General features: G+C 38.8%; 1 protein-coding gene across 2 annotated transcripts in view; it reads right to left on the reverse strand.

Annotated features, from left to right (window-relative positions):
- LOC127638433 (polypeptide N-acetylgalactosaminyltransferase 18-like) overlaps positions 1–25,094 on the reverse strand; it is a 62,314-nt gene that overhangs the window by 18,737 nt on the left and 18,483 nt on the right. For both annotated transcript variants that reach the window (XM_052119957.1, XM_052119956.1), the window contains 5 exons: positions 15,736–15,928; positions 14,402–14,568; positions 11,737–11,920; positions 6,924–7,121; positions 5,815–5,929 (listed from right to left, as the gene is read on the reverse strand). In XM_052119957.1, coding sequence (XP_051975917.1) covers positions 5,815–5,929; positions 6,924–7,121; positions 11,737–11,920; positions 14,402–14,568; positions 15,736–15,928 — 857 coding nt within the window. The remainder of the gene's footprint in view (positions 1–5,814; positions 5,930–6,923; positions 7,122–11,736; positions 11,921–14,401; positions 14,569–15,735; positions 15,929–25,094) is intronic.

Raw genomic sequence — 25,094 nt, forward strand, 5'->3', positions numbered from 1 at the left:
TACTGTCTGCGAGCCATTTAAGATTTGGTCTCTTTACAAAACATATACCACCAAAAGTGATCTAAAATATCCCAAGTACAATGTAGCTGTGTGAATACGATTTATATTGCTCTTACAGTCTGTTTACTGTGGAAAAAAAAACCTCTGGAAAGCTTGTACACGAACATTAAAATCAGATATCTTTTTAGGCTTTTTGCCCATAAATATAAAATGAGCAAAGTCGAGAATTCAACCTACCAGCTGCGCATTACCTGCTGTGCCGAATAAACTCCAGAATAACAGAAAAATTATGAAATAAAGAAATATGATCAATACAAGCACTCTAGGGAAGGTTTATAAAGGCACAAATATATATCTTAATATTTTTCAGCCTTTTGATTATATTTAATATACAACTTGATATTTAAGTATTTGCAGTTGGCATAAAATGCTTTAAAATATGTTTTTCAGTCAAAGAAGTTCAACCAAACAGCCCCTGTAGCCAATAATATTCAATATAATAATACAAAATCTGAATATTTCTCTTTATGCTCTCATAAGCAAGTCGAGAGACAAGGAGGGATCGTAAGGAGATATTGTGTTTAGGAAACTTAAATGGCCAAATAACAAGCACATCGCCAGCAAAATCATTGCAAATATATTATGAATATTTTATATATTGCCCAACCTTATAGCACACCTGTTGTGATTTATGCTTACACTTTAACTCTGTCAATATTACAAGTAACATTTTCTTGTTGAATATTTGGTATCGCACGTCTATAATATTGCATGAAATTCACTACCATTTGAACATTGTGTACCATTTTGAGTTTCCAGTATAATTCAACTACACTCACCTAAAGGATTATTAGGAACACCATACTAATACTGTGTTTGACCCCCTTTCGCCTTCAGAACTGCCTTAATTCTACGTGGCATTGATTCAACAAGGTGCTGAAAGCATTCTTTAGAAATGTTGGCCCATATTGATAGGATAGCATCTTGCAGTTGATGGAGATTTGTGGGATGCACATCCAGGGCACGAAGCTCCCGTTCCACCACATCCCAAAGATGCTCTATTGGGTTGAGATCTGGTGACTGTGGGGGCCATTTTAGTACAGTGAACTCATTGTCATGTTCAAGAAACCAATTTGAAATGATTCGAGCTTTGTGACATGGTGCATTATCCTGCTGGAAGTAGCCATCAGAGGATGGGTACATGGTGGCCATAAAGGGATGGACATGGTCAGAAACAATGCTCAGGTAGGCCGTGGCATTTAAACAATGCCCAATTGGCACTAAGGGGCCTAAAGTGTGCCAAGAAAACATCCCCCACACCATTACACCACCACCACCAGCCTGCACAGTGGTACCAAGGCATGATGGATCCATGTTCTCATTCTGTTTACGCCAAATTCTGACTCTACCATCTGAATGTCTCAACAGAAATCGAGACTCATCAGACCAGGCAACATTTTTCCAGTCTTCAACTGTCCAATTTTGGTGAGCTCTTGCAAATTGTAGCCTCTTTTTCCTATTTGTAGTGGAGATGAGTGGTACCCGGTGGGGTCTTCTGCTGTTGTAGCCCATCCGCCTCAAGGTTGTGCGTGTTGTGGCTTCACAAATGCTTTGCTGCATACCTCGGTTGTAACGAGTGGTTATTTCAGGCAAAGTTGCTCTTCTATCAGCTTGAATCAGTCGGCCCATTCTCCTCTGACCTCTAGCATCAACAAGGCATTTTCGCCCACAGGACTGCCGCATACTGGATGTTTTTCCTTTTCACACCATTCTTTGTAAACCCTAGAAATGGTTGTGCGTGAAAATCCCAGTAACTGAGCAGATTGTGAAATACTCAGACCGGCCCGTCTGGCACCAACAACCATGCCACGCTCAAAATTGCTTAAATCACCTTTCTTTCCCATTCTGACATTCAGTTTGGAGTTCAGGAGATTGTCTTGACCAGGACCACACCCCTAAATGCATTGAAGCAACTGCCATGTGATTGGTTGATTAGATAATTGCATTAATGAGAAATTGAACAGGTGTTCCTAATAATCCTTTAGGTGAGTGTATATATTAATTAACAACTAGTTAGAATGTCTCCTAAGGGTCCTAATTGACAGGGTCATTACTCCCTACCTGGAAACATGTTTACATTCTGTGGCAATAGATCGTAAATAAAGCCTTGCTGACATCTGACATGATCAACAAAGGTTTTTATTTTCCATCATTGATAAATAGAGCCCTTTAGCGAGAGCTAAGAATAGAAGAGCACCGAATCAGTGGCCTTTCAGCTTGCCTGGCATTATTACAGAAAACTGTTTATCATGATAGCTGTGTTAGATACCATCTCTAATACACCATGGGACACCATGGGACAAACATATGTGTACACCCAAACAACACACCCATATGGGCTTGATGATCATTTCATTTAAATACTACTGATATTAAAAGGGAACTGGTCCTTTCAGAGCTGCAATGACTCTTCTGGGAAGGCTTACTAGATGTTGGAGCATCAGTAGGCCAGGCACTGATTTTTGGGTGATGGGTCTGGTTTATAGGCACCATCCTAGAGATGGAACCTCTTATATGAACTATTTGGAAGGCTCTGCAATCCACACATGCAATGGCAAACAAATTGCGCTATGCACAAGAGACTCAACTCAAAAGTTTAAACAGAGTTTGAGGTAGCATGTTGCTAAGCTAATGATCAACCTGTCAGGCACAAAGTGTGACATTTCTGAAATCATCATGATGTCCTAAGCAGTAGAAAAAAAAATCAAGCACATAAAAAAATATTGGATAAAATAGTCTATTTGTAATTAGATTAGATGAAAATTATTTGGTATTGAAAGAACTATATTTATCATTGCCATTGCTCTCATTTCTCTCAGACCTCCAAAAACATGCTCTTCAAAGATAAAAAAAAACTTTTCAATTTGTTGTCTCCATTTTTTGGGGAATTTCTTACATAAAACACTGAGGAATTGCAACATTTGCGTGATGTTGCATTTTGAGATTTTGAGACAAAAATAAGCTCAAATGATGAGCGTATTGTTTTAGGTTGTGGGGAGACAGCTGTCTGAACAGATGTTGAGAGCCATTATCCCCACACAGTGCTAAATTCCCTTGCACACATCCCTGGCACTTCCGGAGACATTTCTATTTTCTCTCTCTTCATTGAAGCCTTCAGCGATGCAACCAGAAAAGAAATCACAATAGTTGGCCATGTGTATGGTGGGGGGTTTGATCTACTTGGTATTGTAAAGGTGCACCCCTCATAAACTGATTGCAGCTTTACAAGGCCAAATCACAGTGAGAGTGTATGTGGGCATGCTGGCGATTTCCAAACTGCATTTTGTTTGCCCTTAAAGGGCACTTCGGAAAGGGGCTGCCACTCGAAGAGTAGTTCCAAACAAAAGTATGAATATGTATCTTTTCAAAAAGAACCCTTCCACAAGACTGTTAGAGAAGGGTACATTCATACAGTAATGCCATGTTCCCATCAGAGTACCCACTTCAAGTGCTCTGCCCTTTGAAGTAAGTGGGTATAGGAATGATCACTTTCGATTGGAATTTGCCCAGTGTGTGAGTGTGTGTGTGTGTTCTCTGTGGCGAGCTACATTCACAGCCTGGTCTTTGATTCTTGCTGTGGAGGCTAATTATAGAGCTATCAAGTCTGACAGAGGTCTTGACGGGCCCAGCACATGTGTAATATTCAGAAGTTAGGACCCCACCTGTTTGAAGCAAGATGCTTGTTTGGCAGGTTATCATTAGTCAGACTTAAGTGTGCTCTCCTATAACTGTGTGTGAGATAAAAATCAGTTGTGCCATTCAGAAGTGAATTGAGAATGCCTTGCAGATTCCAGTCCAATTCCTGTATTTTAATTGAATTTGAGGTAGTAAACGGCATACAGAATTAGAATTTAAGGAAGTAGAAATACAATGGAATGACAATGTAAGAAAATGTTATGTTTATGACATATCTACTGCAAGTTTAGTTTTTAAAAATAACTTTTTGACTTATTTATTTTTCTTTTCAGTATGAATTTCCCATAAACATGTTATCATACAAACAGCATATCGGGCATTTTCAGAAACATTATATGATTTTAAGAATCATTGTTTAAAATGCCTCCAATAGAAATTAGTACGATTATTTTTTCCTCCGATTGGGTTATGCCCCATAATGAAACATCACACCGTTTTTCAGCTTCTCACACTGAATTTTCCACCATTTAGAATTTTCGGAAAAACCTATTTTTCTAACTCCTCCTAGACCGTATGTTCGATTTATTCAAAATTTTGCATATAACATCTAGGAGACACTCATGAGAAAAATAAATTTGATTTATTATAAACCAAACCATTCTCATAGAATTTGATTGCGAACATGCCAAAATAGAAGTGAGGCTCTATATTCGCAACACTTCAGTGTATTGACACAAAACTTGGAATATGTAATTACAAGCATGACTTGAGGGTACCTGCAGTGTTTAGGCACAGTGCCACCAAGTGCTCAGGATGTATGAAAAATTTATATTTTTGCTTGTAACTTCTGAAAAGTTTGGCTTAAAATTATGAAGCTTGTCTCCTTAGATTTCAATTTTAACATTTACATTTTAACAGCGACTTACAGTGCACTTATTACAGGGACAATCTCCCTGGAGCAACGTGCCTTGCTCAAGGACACAATGGTGGTGGCTGTGAGGTCGAACCAGCGACCTTCTGATTAACAGTTATGTATGTGCTTTAACCCACTACACCACCACCACTCTAATTTTCCTATATCTGCTAGATTGGGTGTTTTAGAATTTTGTCTAAAATTGCATTGGTGTATTGTTACAAAATCTTGTGTTATTTCAGCCATGTCTTGAAGGTGCTCAAATTTGGTCACAGTGGACTCTATTGGTCAAAATATACAAATAAATGCTTAGAACTTTTGATTAGTTTGGCCTATTGTCATGACACTTGTGCTGTTAGCTTCCTTAGGTCATGCAGAGTACGTTGATACCAAATTTTGCATGGTCGGCCATACTTCCTGTTTTTAAATCCTACTTTTTCAAACTCCTCCTAGAGCATATTTCCAATAATTTTTTTTTTTTGCATGTATCATCTAGAGGCACTCATGACAAAAAGCTTTGTGATGGACCAAACTCTTCTCGTTTAATGTCTCTAATAATTTAATGGCAAGACGCTTTGGTGTATTGACATGAAACTTCATATATGGCATTGTGACCAAGCCCTTACAATACCATCTCAATTTGGTGACAGCGCCACCTATTGTTTAAAAGGTATAAGCAACAAAAATATAAGTAATAAAACAATAATTTTTCACCACTCTGCTTAAAATCATCACTGAAATTCTATATTCAATCAAAATGTTTGCCCCATAATTGCTGCTTGCAACTATATTTTATTATTTGTTTTGTCGCAAATCCTGTGTTTGACTAATGAAATTCCTGTTGTATGACTTTGTTGAATTTCTTTAAATTGAAATTCCATGAAAACCTTTTCATGTAATTCCAAATTAAATTCCAAAATCATTATGTGGTCCAATTCAATTCAAATTAAAATGTATGAATTGAAAAGGGGCCATTTCTTCTAAACTTGATGACCTGCACAAACAAACACACATTATCTGTATCAGGGGGTTGCAACCTCCATCCTCCCTCATATAACCTGTCTACCAAAATAAGTTTTTATCAGATGAAACAGAATTATTTATTGTCATATGTCTACCCATTGACAGCATTTTCCAAACTCCAGACATCCTGTCTTCTGCAGCCCTTTTAAAATTCTCTAAGGGATTATGAGTATCTCTCTTACCCGGATACCCAGCTCCACGTTTTCCCCTCCATAAACTTCCATCCCTTCATCAAGCAGTCCAATCTCCTCAAAATATTCTCTATCCACCACGAAGCAGCCAATCAGAGCAGGACTCCTTGTAAACAAGTGAGGAGATACAGTACAAGTGCTAACAAATTTGACCTCAAATGACTTGAACAAAAAGGAGAATATTTTCATTAGACAATTAGTTTTATACATGTAAAACAGATATTGGTAAATCTTTGAATATACAGCTCTGGACAATTAAGAGATCACTGCAAAAATATCAGTTTCTCTGGATTAACTTTTTATTGGTATGTGTCTGAGTAAAATGAAAATTTTTGTTTTATTTGCAGAAAATGACAACTGGTCAAAATAACAAAACAAATCATGCAGTGATTTCAGATCTCAAATAATGGAAAGAAAACAAGTTCATGTACATTTTTAAACAGCACAATACTAATGTTTTAACTTAGGGAGACTTCAGAAATCAATATTTGTTGGAATAACCCTGATTTTCAATCACAGCTTTCACGCATCTTGTCATGCTCTCCACCAGTCTTTCACATTGCTTTTGGGTGTTTATGCCACTCCTGGCACAAAAATTCAAGCAGCTCGTCTTTGTTTAATGGCTTGTGGCCATCCATCTTCCTCTTGATCACAGTCCAGAGGTTTTCAAATGGGGTTCAGGTCTGGAGATTGGGCTGGCCATGACAGGGTCTTGATCCGGTGGTCCTCCATCAACACCTTGATTGACCTGGCTCCATGCCACACAGGGTTATTCAGTTATCCAAATATTGATTTCTGAAATATCCTAAGTTAAAACATTAGTATTGTGTTGTTTCAAAATTTATATTAACTTGTTTTTTTTTGCATTATTCGAGGTCTGAAAACATTGCATATATTTTGTTATTTTGACCAGTTGTCATTTTCTGCAAATAAATGCTCTAAATGACAATATTTGTATTTGGAATTTGGGAGAAATGTTGTCAGTACTTTATAGCATAAAACCAAAATGTTAATTTGACCCAAACACATACCTATAAATAGTAAATCCAGAGAAACTGATCATTTTGCAGTGGTCTGCAATTTTTTCTGGAGCTGTATACCTGATTGGGGCAGTTTGGTTCTTCTGTGTCCACCAAGATTTGGGAGGGTTCAGGTAGCGACACCACAGTTCCCAGTCAAAGCCTTGAGCAGATAGAGGATACTCTTCAATCTCAAACGTGTCGTATTTAATGTTGTCAAATGTGGGGGAGATGACCCGCGTTCTGTCTTCTTTAATTCTGTGAAGGATTGGTTCAGCCCTTAGATCAAAAGGGATAAGACATGCTTTAATTTCAAGGAGAGTAATTTTAGTCATAATAGATGGATGGATCTAGTTTGCCTCTTAGTAATCACTATTTTTACAATTCCATTTGGTAAAAGTAGCAGTGCAGAAATGACACAATCCACCCTTAAACTTTACAGGTCCACAATCACAGAACACCATATTTAATGCAGTCTCTTTTATGCCACTGCAAATAAAAATTCACACTTGCTTATGAAATCTGAATGTGGCTTTCACTCTGGCAGGCAATGGTTTTTAGATTGATAGCATTACATAATCATGGCAAACTAGAAGCCATTGATCTCACCGTCAAAGAGATAACAGTTCTTTAATAAACTAATCTTAAAAGTTATGAAGACTAGCATTAGCGCTGTATTTGAACTTCATAAAAACCCCCAGGCAACCTGAAAGCAGTACCATCCTTTATGAACCAACTGCTTTGAACCCCAGTGTGCTGAGGTGAAACTTCTTTGCGTGTCCATGAACAGATGGAACACTGCATTAATTCAAAGCAGGAACAAGCTGGCACACAAAAGAGACACTTTGGATGCTATCCATAGCCCTTTTTTATAGTTTTTTTTTTTTTTTTTTTTTTATTCGCACAGAGAATAATGAACAGGTATGTAACTTAACAGCTGCGATGAGTGCATTAATTGCAGTAGACAGGCACTTCTGCTCAAATTTCTGCCCTCACACCCACACAGAACTCAAAGTCTATTCTTAAGTCTATATCTGCATTATAACAGATATACAGCATTTATAGATTTTAATAGAAGTGTTGAACTGGCTTAGCATCTCATTTGTAAAGTCAAAATGTCAATGTAAATTAATTTGGAGCAAAATGACTGGTAAAAAAGAACCTTAGAAAGGTAGTTTCATCATTATTTTATTTTTACACAGAATCAGTTGACTTCAGTAGCCCTTGTTACATTATATGCCACTGGTGTTAGTCCAAAAATACTGACTCACTGAAAATATACGCGACTGCCCGAGGAAGCTGGGCGCCTTCTTTGTTTCTTTTTGTGCTAGTTAGTTAGTTTTGTGTAATATAATATCTTTGGGACAGCTTGTGGATGAATCTGCACATTTTTGGTGCTTATGCCTCCTGTGGCCTGAAGTTTGTTTTGTGGAATATCTCTTGCGGGACATTGGAGTGATTGGGTCTTTTGTTGCACTCGTGCATCGGCCGAATGGGCCGGCTTAATGAACATTAGTTTGACTGCCCGAAGAACTGAACTTTTTGTTTTGTTTTTTGTGCTGGTTCACTAGCGGCTGGAGCTTGTTCTGTGGAGGAACACACCTTCCGGACAGTTATGTGGATGAATCTACAAGTTTTTTGTGCTTATTCCACTTATTGGCTGGAGTTTGTTTTATAGACAATTTTTTGCTGTGTAATTCTGTCTCACACAATTTGTATAGAAGCATCGGGCTTGAGCAATCTGATGGCAAATTTGTCGCAGGGACTCTCGTAGGCGTACATGGACTGAGTTTAGAGGGATGGACTAGCTGGCGCTGTCATGTGAGCGGTTAATGCACACATTTTTCTTTTTTCTGTTTTTTTGAATCAGGGGGAATTTTAGGGTTTGAATGTTACGCTAATGTTAGAATGTGGTCTTTAATAATATTGATTTAACACACAATCTATTTTTTCTATTATGTAAAATGTCAAATGTTAATATGAGTGGATTGCCTACAGACAAGGCTCCGGGGCCTGATGGCTTTGCCATCTAGCCGGATCAGTCTGATTCTTAAAAAGGACAAGATCCAAGTGAGTGTAAGAGTTACCATCCAATTTCCCTGATCCAGCTAGACGTAAAAATATTGTCAAAAATTCTGGCTAACCGATTTAGTAAAGTTATGACATCTCTTATACATGCATACAGATCAGGTGGGGTTTATTTGGGCCCGCAGCTCTTCTGACAACATTAGGCATTTCATCAATAGCATGTGGTCAGTGGCAAATGATCAGACTCCAGTCGCTGCCATTTCACTTGACGGCGAAAAAGGCAGAATGGGATTATCTTTTTAAGATTTTGTAAATATACAGGTTAGGGAAAACTTTTATTGAATGGATAAGTTACTTTATAGACACCCAGTAGCGGCTGTACAAACAAATGGATTAATTTCAGATTATTTTACTCTGGATAGGGACACCCATCAGGATTGCCCTCTTTCTCCATTATTGTTCTGTCTGGCCGTGGAACCATTAGTAGCCACGATAAGGAGGATGATTTTTCAGGGGTGGTGGCGGGAAGTATGGCACACAATCTTTTGCTTTACGCAGATTATATTTTATTATTTGTCTCGGACCCTTTGTCTAGATCTATGTCTTGCCTCCACAGAATTATTAATTCCTTAATATTCAAAATTCTCAGGATACAAAGTCAATTGGTGTAAATCCGAAATGTTGGCTCTGACAGCATACTGCCCAGTAATGGCTTTCCAGCCGAGTGCCTTCCAGTGGCCCAAACAGGGCATTAAGTATTTGAGCATTGTGTTCCCAGAAAATTTGTCTGATTTGAGTTCAGTTTGATTATGTTTTCAATTGATGTGGACAGGTGGGCTTCATTACATTTATCTATGATTGCGAAGGTTAATGTTATTAAAATGAATTGTATTCCAAAATTCAACTACCTGCTACAATCTCTCCTTATAGATGTCCCCCTCTTATTTCAAGCAATTTGATAGCATAGCGAAGTCCATCATTTGGAATGGTAAACGTCCCAGATTACATTTCAGTAAGTTACATAGGCCGATTGACAAAGGTGGGCTAGGCCTAACCAAGATTTAGTTTTATTATTATGCATTCGATCTCAGACATTTGGCTCATTGGTCGCTTCCACTTGAGAGAGACCCTCCCTGGTTCTGTATTGAACAGAAATTTCTTACCCCTATTTCGGCATTGCAAAGCCTTTCTATCAAACTAACCGGAGAGGTTAAGTTACACCCAGTTCTCTCGCATTTGCACTCGGTATGGACAAAATTGTGTTTAATTCGGACATTTATTTAAATGTTGCCTCAAGCGTAAGGCTGAACCCTAAATTATTTCTGCTGGTCAGACTGGATTGTGAGGGGGGTTAATAGACTCGGTGACCTATATGCGAGTGGAGTATTGAGATCTTTTGAAAATTTGGTTCAACATTTTGGGATTCCCAGATTGTTTTGACAGCTGCACCACCTGCTCTGTATTGTTTTTAGGAGAAGCATACATCCCCAAAGAAGCGGCAGATACTCTGGGAGAGGTGATTACTGCTTTTGGAAAAGGTCATGAGGCATCAGTGTATTACTCTCTGCTAATTCAGAGTCTGGGGGACCAATCTTCAACTTCTCTCAAGAGATTATGGGAGAAAGATTGGTATTGGAGGAGGGAGTGTGGGATAGGATTTTAAAAAAACGTCAAGTCTGCATCTAGTAAAAGTCAATTCTGATAATAAAAAATTACTTAAATATTAATCTGTTTCTCACCCACACCTATTATATCGCTTCAGAAGACATGGATTAGACCACTAGAGTCATATGAATTACTTTTATCCTGCCTTTATATGCATTTTGGACTAAAAATTCTGGTCACCATTCACATGCATGGTCTTGATCTACAGAGGTAAAATATTTTTCTAAAAATCTTAATTTGCATTCAGCAGAAGAATGAAAGTCATAAACATCTGGAATGCATAAGAAAGTATGTAAATAAGATAATTGTAAATTTTCTGTGAAGTATCCCTTTAAATGTGAGAATATTTAGAATGTTTTTGTCATTTAGTCATGTTGGACATGGTATTAACAGGCAATTCAGAAATCAGGACATCATTAAAAAAAATAAAAGTCTCTCGAGCTGGTTTACATACTTGTTTCTGCATAAAATCTGTCCATCATTATAAGGTACTTGTAGTATAAACTTAAAATATGGAACATTGGTATAACTTTTGATATATTATATGGTAAACTATAATATTCTTGATGCTGGTATCTACACAATTAGTCAAAAGTTTGGACACATCTGACTGTGAAAGTTAATTTTTCACAATCATAAAAACCTTTTGATATAAAGGCCTAAATATATACAGTATGTAGGAGCCATAATAGACTTGGCCATTAGAGGGCAATGTACACTGGTGGTGGGTTGAGTACACAGGAGCAAGTCACTGCTTTGTGTCAGGTGATAAGGGCATCAGAAGGGAGAATTTAGGCAGGTAAAGATGGCGGGAGAATACGGTTCTTACCGCAGCCAAATAGCCAAGCAATTTGTTTGTTTTCTTCAGTAATTTATTGTGATGGACAATATCCTTTTTTATTTTATGCAAACACATTATCTTCATTAAATGGGACACCAAACCCAAACAGATATTGCAGTGTGAACATTATTTCTTTACGGAAAAGAACACCTCTACCACCTGTACTTAAAGGCTTATAGGAAAGCCTCTACTCTAAGAGAGAGCAGAGCTGTAAACTAGAAAATTAATACTTATTGTATTTCATTATTTCGATGACTTTACTATTATCCTAGAATGTGAAAAATAGTAATAATAAAGAATGAGTAAGTGTCCAAGCTTTTTACTGGCAGTCAAATGGCCTGAAAATCTACTGTCACTGACCATCCCATGCCGAATTCCACATGGGCGTCAAACAAGGCCACGATGGATGCGGTGGCAGCTCTCCAGCCACTCACACGAGATCGAATCAAACCCTCCTGTTTATCATGCCGAACCAATTTAATGAAGTCAGGATGCTGCTGGTTGGTCTCTTCTACAAACCTCTGCAGGTTTTCTCTCAGTTCGGCTGAAAGTGGAGAAGGAATAAGGGATTAGTTGAAAAACAAGGATTAAGATTTCCACACTTTTTGCAACATGATCACACAGGAAGTTGACACATTGCTACATAATGTTCCAGTCCCCTTTTTGTTCCACTGACAAACGCCATCTCCCATCACATTTTTGCATCAGTTCAAATATGTTTATATTTTTCTGTGGTGCGATTGATGCGTTTCTGTGCACGCTGCATCAGCAACCAGTGTTCTTGTCCCGCACTTAAAACAGGAAGCAATTTCACTTGTACAATGAATGACGAGTCAGATCCATTTTCCCTGTAATAAACAATTTTTGCTCCACTCATGCTTAGATTTAGGGTTGAGGTTTAGGTTTGCATATAAATATTACATAATTTAAAACAAAAAACAACTCGCTTTACAACTTGCATTTGAAGCCACTCTTTAGACATTTCACTTGGAAACTGTAGCTCACATGTGCCCACACATTTATCAACACTTCCAGCTTTAGCCACTGGGGGCAGTGTTTAAATATTGATTAGCACAAACCGATTTCAGCTGAAGAACTTTGACCTCCTGTTGACAAAAATTCAGTGAGATCAGTCTGATTTTTGACCCATGAATTTCCATAACTTTTCCATGACCTTTCCAGTTGTTTGTGACTGCTGGATAAGAATATTTATAAATCTTTTTGATTCAGAACTATCTGCTAATGAATCATTTAGATGGATTTTTTACATCACTACGTTTAATAAAGTTTTACTCTACACAAGAGTAATATCTAACTAATTTAATATTTTAGAACAATGTATAACTACAAAAATGTATATTCACAAAATAAAAATATACATGACTTTTCGATGACTTAAATATTAGACTTATTATTTCCATGACTTTTCCACCATTTTAAAATTCCCTTATATTTCCAGGTTTTCGATGATCGTGAGAACCCTGAGGGAAAGTGTGTAAGACATCAAACAATCTTATAATCATACCTGTTGTTTACAACATAACCCTTGTGGCATCTGAGAAAATATCAGTACTTGACATTTCAGTAGATACCCATTTATTAATTTCTAATAAAAATTTGTTTATATAGACTTCCCGCTTCAATCTCTCAGGGAATTACAGACATGAACTGAAATACTAAGAACATCAGACACTAATATTTGTCAGTGCTCTGTGATATTTGCAACTTCTCTCGCTGTCTGCCGGTGATTACTCCCCTCCCATCGGTCTCCTGTGCTGTTTGTTATTATTAGAGAGACAGACATCATCCTGTATCACCATGGCAACCAGATGGTGTAACGTGGGGCTGCTGTTAATCTGTGGGAGAGGGAAATGTCCGCACCTCTGCACCTCACTTTAACTCCCACCACCAATTTAACACACACACACACACACACACACACACACACACACACACACACACACACACACACACACACACACACACACACACACACACACACACACACACATACGTTGTGTTTCCATGTTTTATGGGGACTTTCCATAGACATAATGGTTTTTATACTGTACAAACTTTATATTCTATCCCCTAAACCTAACCCTACCCCTAAACCTAACCCTCACAGAAAACTTTCTGCATTTTTACATTTTCAAAAAACATAATTTAGTATGATTTCTAAGCTGTTTTCCTCATGGGGACCGACAAAATGTCCCCACAAGGTCAAAAATTTCGGGTTTTACTATCCTTATGGGGACATTTGGTCCCCACAAAGTGATAAATACACGCTCACACACACACACACACACACACACACACAGTTTTTATAAGGTAAAACCAAATAAACAAGAGGTGACCGGGAGCAAATAAAAGCTTTGCTTTTTGATTGGAGATGAACCCACCTGAGTAGTGAGCTTTACTGCACACCTGAGCCAAAATACTATTAGCGTAAATAAAATTTAAAAAGTGTACAAAACATTTACTAAAAGGCAGCAACTTTAAGCAGTGCTATTAAAAAATAAATACAAAAAATGCAAACCCATAATTTTCTAAAATCAACAATCCACATAACATCACTTAGGATGGATAGTGTGTGCGAGTTCGAATGCAGCCGAAGACATAATCTTCTTCTGGACCATTCACATTTCTTCTTAAAGCACTATGGCTCCTGATGTTAAACCTTATAAAACATTTAAGTGTACACACTGTACAATTATAAATATATTTCACATAATTCCCCAGTGTTATCGTGTTACCGGCCTCAGGATAATATTCATATGTATTATTCATATTAATCTGTTATGCAAGAATCAATTCCTGCTGAAGGAGTCCCTGTATGCCATGGTTAAATTAAAAGGCATTCTGGGGCACAAAAGGAGATGTTAGGCAGTTTCTGAGTCTCAGTCATTGTTCACTTGCATTTCATCATTTTTTCATAAAATGAAAGTGAATGGTGTCATTCTGCCTAGCATCTCCTTATGTGTCCTGTGAAAAAAAGTTGATTGAGATCCAGCCAGCCACTCACCGTTGTTGCTGTTGTCATCAACAAGTATAATCTCCTTGAGCAGGTGGGAGGGCGTCTGACGGATCACTGAATGAACGGAGCGCAGGATGACCGACAGAGCTTCATTCACGAAGATGAAGATGATGCTAACTTGTGGTAGACTGGATGGGTATGATATGTTTCTGCACCTGGAGGACAGAAAACCATAAACAGAGGGTGACACATCTGCAGGGGGGAAAGGAAAGAGAAGATGTCATACTTGTGCCATCTAAAAGCTTTTTGAGCAGGTTCAACAATGATAAATATTCTCTTCCCTTTGTGTGGATTCTGCTTTAAAGAAAAAGTTAATTAATTTACTCATCCTCATGACATTTCAAACTGGTATAATGCTATTTTTTCTGTGGAACAAAAAACTTTGAAGAATCATCATGCAGCTCATTTCCATAGAATTACCAGTTCAAAGTGAACATGCCTTTCAAGCTCCAAAAAGGACAAAAAAACAACAACTTAAAAGTATCATAAAAGTAGTCCATATCACTTGTGTTCTATATTCCAAGTCCTCTTAAAACATATGGCAGCTTTGAGTAAGGAACAGACTGAATTCAGCCTTTCAACAGACTGAATTTTAAGTAATTATTTACTGATAATCTTCCCTCTGCCCATCTCTCAAATTAAATATAGAAAAAGAGATTATTTCCACAGAATAACAACTTAAATTTCAGTCAATTACTTGTGCACTATATTCAAAGTCCTCTTAAAACATACAACAGCATTGTGTGAGGATTATTAAGTCATTATTCACTGATAATCTTCCCCTCTGTCATAGTTCTCAAATCAAATATGGAAAAAAATGTGGTCTCACTGTAAATTACAATTAAAATTTTGGGCTGTTCCTCACACACAGCCAATGTGTGACATCAGAAGACTTAGAACATTGCATACAAATCATCTGGTCTACTTTTATGTCTTTTGTGGAGCTTGACAAATGATAAGATGCATGGATTGATGGTCTCGGACGTGGAGGCAACTGAGATTCGTCCTCCACCACCCAGATTGAGGAGAGTCACTATGTCACCACGAGGACTTAAGAGCATTGGAAATTGAGCATTCCAAAATGGGGAGAAAAAAAGAATTTGTGTGGAAATTTAGACTGCAGTATCCATATCTTTGCTTCTTTTAAGTGATTCATTATGTTCACTATAATGTACAGGCTGATGAAGGAATATCAATGTTTCTAAAGAACAGATATGCTTGGAGAGAAAGAGTGATTGGAGAGAAAGAGTGAGTGAGGAGGAGGTAGGGAGGGAAAGAAAGAGCTTCAGATGGTGACAGCGAGCAGTGAGTGAATGATTCACCCATCAGGCCTTAGGTCTGGGATCGTTCTGTCCAAAGACAGTCTGTCGCTGAGGTAACTGTTGTAACCATAGTACTGGAACTTCTTCAGGGCCACCTTGCGGCTCTCTGGGCCGAGGTCATGACCCCAGCGGGCAAACAGCGAGCCAGAGAGGGACAGGTAGGCTGTGTCTTCCCCGTCCTTCAGTGGTTTCTCTAAAGTTCAGACATAAAAGAACAGCAATACTTGGATATACAATAATACTAGCAATACCCAATCCATCCATCCATCCTAAACTATGAGAAGGTTTTGATTTGTTTGACATTTTTTGGTCAATGCATAATCTTTTCATTGATGATATTTCAGTGTTCTTACCCTTTTTGACTCAAAGGCCCTCTCCATTGTGCAAAACAATCTTCAAAAGGCACCCCAATGTACTGTATATTAAGATATTTCTTCTGTTACTTCTGTTGTAATGACAAAGCTAACAGTTTAAAAATATATAAATATATATTATCATGGTATGGATCTGCCAGAACGGTACCCTTTTCAGGATAGAAAGCCAGTCGCTTTAAAAATGCAGTTTTTCCCCCCAAAACCATTGCTAGGAAAAATTATGAATCCATTACTTATCTAACTTCCATTCATCAAGTTTGCGACCTCTTCAAGGTCATAAAGACTTTCTAACAGGAACTCTCCATCATGTTACCTAGGCAGCAAAACAATAATATCTACCTTCCACTACATCAAATTCAATTACTAAGAAGTTATGACAGCATGCAAATCTATGAATGCTGAGTGTGCTGGCAGAACAGAGAGAAAATGCTCAGAGAATGATGAAAGGCCAATGCAGGTAATTAAGGAATGCTCATTAACAGAAAAAGGGTTATTTAATTACAGCCACTGCAAAGAGCTGGCCCAGGGAGGATTGTTCATCTTTGCCACTGCAGACACTGAGAGTATAAAACCAACTTCAAAACAGAAGACTGCTTTCATGGACTATAAAAAGCTTTTTAAGTGCCTGGATGTAGGTGTGCTCAACAGGAGCTGGTTTCATGCTAACATTCCTTAAAATATGCATTCCTGAAAAAAAATAATTCTCTGACCTTGAAAGCACATTTCTTTAGACTTTTTATATAAAAATTATTTCTCCTAATCCCATTTACAGTAATATGCCAATGCAACTTTAAGTAAGCCATTTGTAAGTAGATTTCTCTGAAAAGAGTACTTTTCAGCTCCTTTCAGTTCTATTCAACATTTAGTCACTTACTTTAAAGTAGAGGCAATAAACACAAGCCACGGTGTCTATTAGATGGGAATCACGTAGGAAAAGAAATTAGATTTTAGGGTCCAAATTGCCTCTACTTTAAAGTTAAATTTGCCATGTAATTCAGGGTGTTCTCAATAAGACCACTACTGTAAATGGGTCTCTATTGTTGCTGCACTCTAAATGACTTTTAAAATTAGAGAATTATCTAAACATTTTCACTGACTGTTGTTTTGTATGAAGAAAATACTGTATGAGAGGAGAGTCAAGCAGACAAATACTGAACCACAAATGTGGAAAAACTTGCAAGAACTGAATGGAATAGGTGTAAAACATGGCAGAACAGAGTGTGAAACTTCTAGACAAGCAGATTCAGATGCTTTCCATCATGATTGTTCAAGGTGATCAATAATTGTTTTTGATGTAAATATACTTTCTCTGATCCCAAGTTAATATAGAGAGCCATCTACAGTCCCTGACAAAAGTCTTGTCGCTTGTGTACAAATTGACCTGAAGTGCCGCTGAAATATATTTCTAATCAAGATTTTCTTTACAAGAAATGGCTCATTTTAATCCCAACAGCTTTTGTAATAATGTTTCAGTGCAAAACCAAACTGTTAAAAAGTATTCTAAAATTCACAGCTTGGTAAAGCCCATTGAGTCAATTTTTGCAAAGACATAAGTGTTGTCACCTTGTCATATGAGCTTCACCTGTGACTAATAATGGATCAATTAGGTCTCAGGTGTGTATAAAAACAACCCCAGTACACTAGACCTTCACATCAACTGCAACTAGACCTCTGCAAACATGCCTAAGATTCACCCTGAGACTAAAGTTTTGATTATCAAGAGGCTGAAGACCAGATCCACTGCTGATGTGGCAGACACCTTCAATGTGTCTCAGCGTCAAGTACAGAGGATAAAAAAACATCTGAAGACACTGGAGACATTTTTGACAAGCCCAGGTCAGGCAAACCCCGCAAGACAACTGCTCGAGAGGACCATTTGTTGGCTCGAAAATCCAAGGCCAGCCCATTTTCCACTGCAGCAGAGCTCCACGAGAGCTGGTCACCTGAAGTCCCTGTGTCAACCAGAACAGTTTGTCGGATTCTGTCTCGAAATGGCCTCCATGGTCGAATCAGTGCCCAGAAGCCAGCACTAAACAAAAGACAATTGAAAAACTGTGTGGCATTTGCCAAGGCCCACAGCCTGCTAAAAGGATGGACGCTGGAAAAGTGGAAGAAGGTGGATTTTTCAGATGAATCTTCTGTTGAATTACACCACAGTTAACGCAAATATTGCAGGAGACCTTCTGAGCCCGCATGGATCCGAGATTCACCCAGAAAACAGTGAAGTTTGGTGGCGGAAAAATCATGGTCTGGGGTTACATCCAGTATGGGGTGTCTGAGAGATCTGCAGGGTGGAAGGCAACATCAATAGTCTAAAATACCAAGAAATCTTAGCTACCTCTTATATTCCCAACCATAAAAGAGGCCAAATTCTGCAGCAGGATGGTGCTCCATCGCATACTTCCATCTCCACATCAAAGTTCCTCAAGGCGAAGAAGATCAAGATGCTCCAGGATTGGCCAGCCCAGTCACCAGACATGAACATCATTGAGCATATGTGGGGTAGGATGAAAGAGGAAGCATGGAAGACGAAACCAAAGAATATTGATGAACTCTGGGAGGCATCAATCGACTGCTTTCTTTGCTATTCCTGATGACTTCATCAATAAATTGTATGAATCCTTGCCAAACCGCATGGATGCAGTCCTTCAAGCTCATGGAAGTCATACAAGATATTCAATTTGGATCTCACAGCACCACTACTTAATTTGCTGACATATTTTTGTATTTGCAGTAAATTTGTTAAATTTCTGTATAGGCGACAAAACTTTTGTCTTGCCAAAATTTGACCTTTCTGTCTTGTTTAAATGATAAATCTTTTTTCAGTGAAACTAATTTATTTCAGTGCATTAATCATCATTTGGGAGGGTTTTAGCTTTTCATATGAGCTATTTCTAACACCAATTGATTAATTAAAAGTCAGGTTAATAGCAGGTGTTTCTACAAAATAGATAAGCGACAAGACATTTGTCAGGGACTGTATAAGTAAACCCTTCTAAGGTTGATTTTTTTTTCTCAACACTGCGCCATCAAAAGTTTGCTCTGTTTGTTAAAGCATCTCGACCAGCCTGACACGGCTACAATGGTTGAATATAGTTGTAAGTCAGAAGTTTACTTACACTTAATTAGTATTTGGTAGAATTGCCATTCAATTGTTTAACTTGGGTCAAATGTTTTGGGTAGCCTTCCACAAGCTTCTCACAAGAAGTTGCTGGAATTTTGGACCATTCCTCCAGACAGAACTGGTGTAACTGAGACAGTTTGTAGGCCTCCTTGCTCGCCCACAAATTTTCTATTGGATTGAGGTCTAGGCTTTGTGACGGCTACTCCAAAACCTTGACTTTGTTGTCCTTAATGCCTTTTGTCTTGAGATGATTTTTCAAGATCCACATAATTTTCCATCTATTTTGTGAAGTGCACCAGTCCCTTCTGCAGCAAAGCACCCCCACAACATGATGCTGCCACCCCCATGCTTCACAGTTGGGATAGTGTTCTTCTGCATGCAAACCTCACCCTTTTTCCTCCAAAAATAACAATGGTCATTATGGCCAAAAAGTAAAATTTTTGTTTCATCAGATCAGAGGACATTTCTCCAAAAAGTAAGATCTTTGTCCACATGTGCACCTGCACACTGCAGTCTGGCTTTTTTATGGCGGTTTTGGAGCTGTGGCTTCTTCCTTGCTGCACAGCCTTTAAGTTTATGTCAATATAGGACTTGTTTTACTGTGGATATAGATACTTGTCTACCTGTTTCCTCAAGCATCTTCACAAGGTCCTTTGCTGTTGTTCTGGGATTGATTTGCACTTTTCGCACCAAACTACATTCATCTCTAGGAGTCAGAATGCATCTCCTTCCTGAGCGGTATGATGGCTACGTGGTCCCATGGTGTTTATACTTGCGTACAATTGTTTGTACAGATGAATGTGGTACCTTCAGGCATTTGGAAATTGCTCCCAAGATTGAACCAGACTTGTGGAGTTCCACAAATCTTTTTTTCTGAGGTCATGGCTTCTTCTGATTTTCCCATGATGTCAAGCAAAGAGGCACTGAGTTTGAAGGTAGGCATTAAAATACATCCACACATACACCTCCAATTGATTCAAATTAGCCAATTAGCCTATCAGAAGCTAACTGGCTAATTGCATAAAGGCTTGACATAATTTTCTGGAATTTTTCAAGCTACTTAAAGGAACAGATAATTTAGTGTATGTAAATTTCTGACCCACAGAAATTGTTATATAGTCAATTAAAAGTGAAACAATCTGTCTGTAAACAATTGTTGGAAATATTACTCGTGTCATGCAAATATGAAATCTGTGGAGTGGTTAAAAAATTAGGTTTAATGACTTCAACCTAAATGTATGTAAACTTCTGACTTCAACTGTATCCGTTTCACAAACCAATGGTAGACACGGAAGTGTTTGGGAAACCTGTTTGAATTTTTTTTGCAGTGCCACTATTGGCACAGAAATGACATGCTTCAGTTTTAACCGCTGTTACTGCCAACTATGGGGGACATACCCAGAAATGTATGATGTTGTATAAAAATTAACACTGCGTCTTTGGTTAGGTGTGGACATCATCATTTTGACCAATAATTGTCATGTCAAAATAATGGTCAAATGAGATGCAGAGGTGCTTAGCAACAAGGTAAATACATCAAGAAATACAATGAATGAAATACATTCATTGTGGAAACGGTAACACTTTACAATAAGGTTCCATTTGTTAACATTGGTTAACAATATTAGTTAACATGAACAATACATTTACAGCATTTCTTAATCCTGATTTGTGTTAATTTCAACATATAACAATGTGTTTTTAAAAATGTAAGTTGTACCTGTTTAACATTAGTTAATGCACTATGAACTAACATGAACTACATTAACAGATTAATAGAGGCTGTAAAAAATATATGGCTCATTGTTAGTTCATGATACATAATGCATCAATTAATGTTAATGAATGGAACCTTCTTGTAAAGTGTAACCATTGAACAGCAGTGTAGTTTCCAGGTGGGATGAGGGGGAGATAACCCCGCCAATAATCAAAACAAGCAAGTAGCCCATATTTAAATCCAAATCCACTCCCTTGCCGTTGAAACATGCTAAAGTCAACGTGCCTATAATGTTCCATCATTTTATCACAAGCTTTTCATTGCTACAATACTTTGTTCCAATCTAATTAATTTAATCATCCTCCTTCCTATGTTTCCATTTATATGTGGATTGAATAAAAGAGACTTCAGTTTTATTGTTCAAAAACATAATTGATTTCATATTATAAAATAATTCTGTGAAAAGAAAAAGTTTAAGGGCACGATCAGTATTTTGTGTGGCTTCTTCCGCCAGTGACATGTATTATGTAATATTATTTAATTAATATATAACCCATGTAATTCAATTAATTACTTTAATTAAAAGTCAGAAAACTGTTATCTGATTACAAGAATTTAAAATGTAATGTGCTACGCAATATTTATTTGAACTAAAATGTAGATTACAGTAACCAATTACTTTGTAATCTGACTACTCCCAACACTGGCATTTACATCTTACAACATTGCTAAACAGATTCATATTATGTCCCTAATAAACTCAGATTATTGACAAAATAAAAACATATTCAAATATTTTAATGTATATTTAGTTATTCTAGCAAAAGTAAAAGTTTTCTCAAACACAGCACTCAGCAAATAGTAAATGATTCATGCTATGAGAGAAATGTTGTAGGAAGGGTCCAAGCTAAATCCCCCCCCTCCTCTCTTGAAGGGAGCATCATAGCCAACGTCTGGCATTTGTCACCTTGCCTGTGGCATGTTATCTAGCTGTCAGTGCCAGCTCTGAGGAGCTTCAGTGCAAATTTCAGTGATGGAAGTGGGCCGAGAACACCAGTGAGGAAGAGAGAGTCCCACTCATACAAACCTGACATTCTGTGAAGCCAAGCGCTGTAAACCTGCTGAACTTAGATATTTAGGAGTTTATGTTGTCCCTTATGACTAAAGTCATCCAAATCTGCTCAGCATCAGATTGACGCATTGGAGGAAACCTCCGGCATTCCCACCCTTAGGGAATTCCTGGAGGGGGACTCCCCTATAGCGCAGTCACATGATGAAACCCTGAGGCACGCATTTGACCAAGTGAGAGTAATCGATGGCCAGCAGCTCCAGCCTGACATAGTCCTCACATATCCGTATTTTTCAATTATTAGGGACCGGTTGTATCGAGTGACGCAGGACACTAAACCCCATGAAAATACAACCCAGTTATTAGTCCCAAGGAGCCGTCGGAAAATACTTTTCCAGGCAGCTCACCACAATCCTATGGCGGGTCAATTGAGCAAGAACGAACACTACACCATTTAATGGACCACTTTTATTGGCCGGGCATTCACAGGGATGTACGCAGTTGGTGTGCGGCATGCCGGGAATGTCAGCTGGTGAATCCACTGGCCAGCAATCCTCACAGACCGTTTATGTCACGAACACTATGTGAACTTTATGAATTGCTGTGGATTAAGTAGATTTGCACCAGCGTTTGTCACCCGCAAACTGACAGGCTGGTGTAACGATTTAATCATCAATATAATTTAATATCTGAAAATCATGATTCGTAAGTTCGTACACGAGGATGCTAGATATTGGGACAAATGGCTGGACCCGCTATTATTTGCAGTCAGGGAGGTCCCGCAAGCCCTTTGAGGTTACACGAGGAGTCAGGGGCCTCGATTATGAAGTTAAATGTATGTATAGAGGCAGGGCACCTCAAATTTACCACCTCAACCTCCTTAAATTATGGAGAGGTGGTCCCCGTGTCTATGGCAATGGTAGTTCCAGAGAAGGCGGAGCTTGGGCCAGAGGTGAAGTTCAAAGCTGATCCATTCACCCTGGTCCCTTGTGGAGACTACCTCTCTCTTCCCAGCTCACAGAGGTGGCCAGGTTGCAAAAAGAGTTTGCAGATGTGTTCTCTCCTCTTCCCGGTAGGACTAACTTCATACAGCACTATATAAAGACCCCACCGGGAGTGATTTGGACATACCACGTACCCGAACACAAGATAAAGGTGATTCGGGATGAATTAGAGGCAATGCTCGAGGGGGTAATAGAACAATTGCACAGTGATTGGTTCGGATTCGGTTTGTTTGGGGCTCCTGCTACATTTCAGCGCCTCATGGATAAGATCCTCCCGGCCACAGGCTGCGTATGCCGCTGCCTACTTAGATGATCTCATTATACAAAGTAATGATTGGCAGTGGCATATGCAGCATCTGAGAGCCGTGCTGAGTTCGCAGGGTTGACGGCAAACCCACTTGGGCCACGGAAAGGGCGTACCTTCCGCACCGTCTGCCGGCAGGTCATCCCCATCTACCTGGATGAGGGAGGGAACAAAGGGAGAAAAAAAAAAAGTGTTGCACCTACACGCCGTAACTGCGATCGTGCCAAATTAACAAAACATTTTAAAAAGAGAGGGAAAGGCCAACACTGAGAGGCAGTGTAACACTTATTCGCTGGTCCTCCGATACGCCGTAGATTGGTCCTCGGCCACTCCTCCACCCTCTAATGGACGACAGCCACGCCTCCCCGGATGGATCGGAGATACACCTCCGACCCTTGGTGGTAGGGATCTCCCCCGCCCCTGGCAGCGCTAAACGCTCCAGGCGGTTGGTTGGGAGCCCCTTCTCCCCTTGCGGTCGGTGGCCATTCCTCCGGCGGATGGCCGCGGCTGCTCCGTTGGAGTGGATGAGAGGCGAGTACTCTTCTTCAGCGCATTCCTCCTCCTTCCCGGATTTCAGCACAGTGTAAAGAGAATATATGGAAAGCAGGTGGTGAGAACCTGCTTGACAATATAAATAATAGTTTAATATAAAATTTAAACAAAAAGACAAACACACAAAGGTGTCGGACAGCTGTCCGTAAATCTCTCTCTCTGTTGCACTGAAACTTCCAGTCGGCCCTTATCCCTCTCTGAGGCTTGATTAGCCTAATTAGGGGCCAGGTGTGTGGAATCACGACCCGAACCCGCCCTCTGCCCTGCCACATACCAATTCACATGACATTAAACGTTTCCCAAGTGAGAGTTTGGCTATGTAAAACAACAAGTCACCACATAGGTTACACATTCATTGCAATGGGCATTATATCTCTTAAACTCGCATCCTCCACAATATAAATCTGCTGGCAGATTGTGGCTCTCTGCATTGTTACAGCAATAGTGAAGCCACATTCATAATTTGTATCAGAGCATCAGCGTGACCATAAAGCTCCGCTTTGAACTCCATATGAAAAGCAGTGGCAGACAAAATGTCTCATTCTGCATTTTGGTGATAGTTATGATTTGGCAAACGTCTGTGGTAATCCAAATGCACCTTTCTAAGGCTGAGAAATGACTTTCAGAAGTTCCATCTAGGCTTGTTTTGTACAACAAATAGCGTTAAGAGGCCCTTTCTCCATTTTATCACTGACATGTAAATGCTGTTGGGTGTGTGTGTGTGTGTGTGTGTGTTGTGAAGTGTGCATCAGTGTAATGATTTCAGGCGGACACATCGTAAAGGTTCCGCCATTCCAACAAATGTATATGCTGGTTTACGCTCATCTTGGTATTTCCATCCAACTTAAATGCAATCTGAAATAAATTTGTTTAAAAATACATCTATGGAAACCCAGCAATTGATATTTAAGGCTGCGAAGAATTTAATTACTATGTATTTGCAAAAACAATTTGCCATGCCATCTAATAAAACACCTGTAAAGAGCAGGGTTGCAGGCCATTTGGAACACTTGCTTGAGTCACAATCAGTAAAGTTATAGAGATTTTTTTTTGGTCTCCGAACTGCAGATAGGGTATTGGACTCTTGTTGTGGAGAGAAATTGATAAACCATGAAAAAAAATCTCCCTGTCTGCTATTGGTCGACAAATACTTAGTCTCGCCCAAAACTCAAGTCATTTGTTGAGCCGATGTTGCTTTGACATGCTGGTGCCAAA

Source organism: Xyrauchen texanus, chromosome 46 (genome assembly GCF_025860055.1).
Source record: "Xyrauchen texanus isolate HMW12.3.18 chromosome 46, RBS_HiC_50CHRs, whole genome shotgun sequence".
In the NCBI taxonomy this organism is placed as follows: domain Eukaryota; kingdom Metazoa; phylum Chordata; class Actinopteri; order Cypriniformes; family Catostomidae; genus Xyrauchen; species Xyrauchen texanus.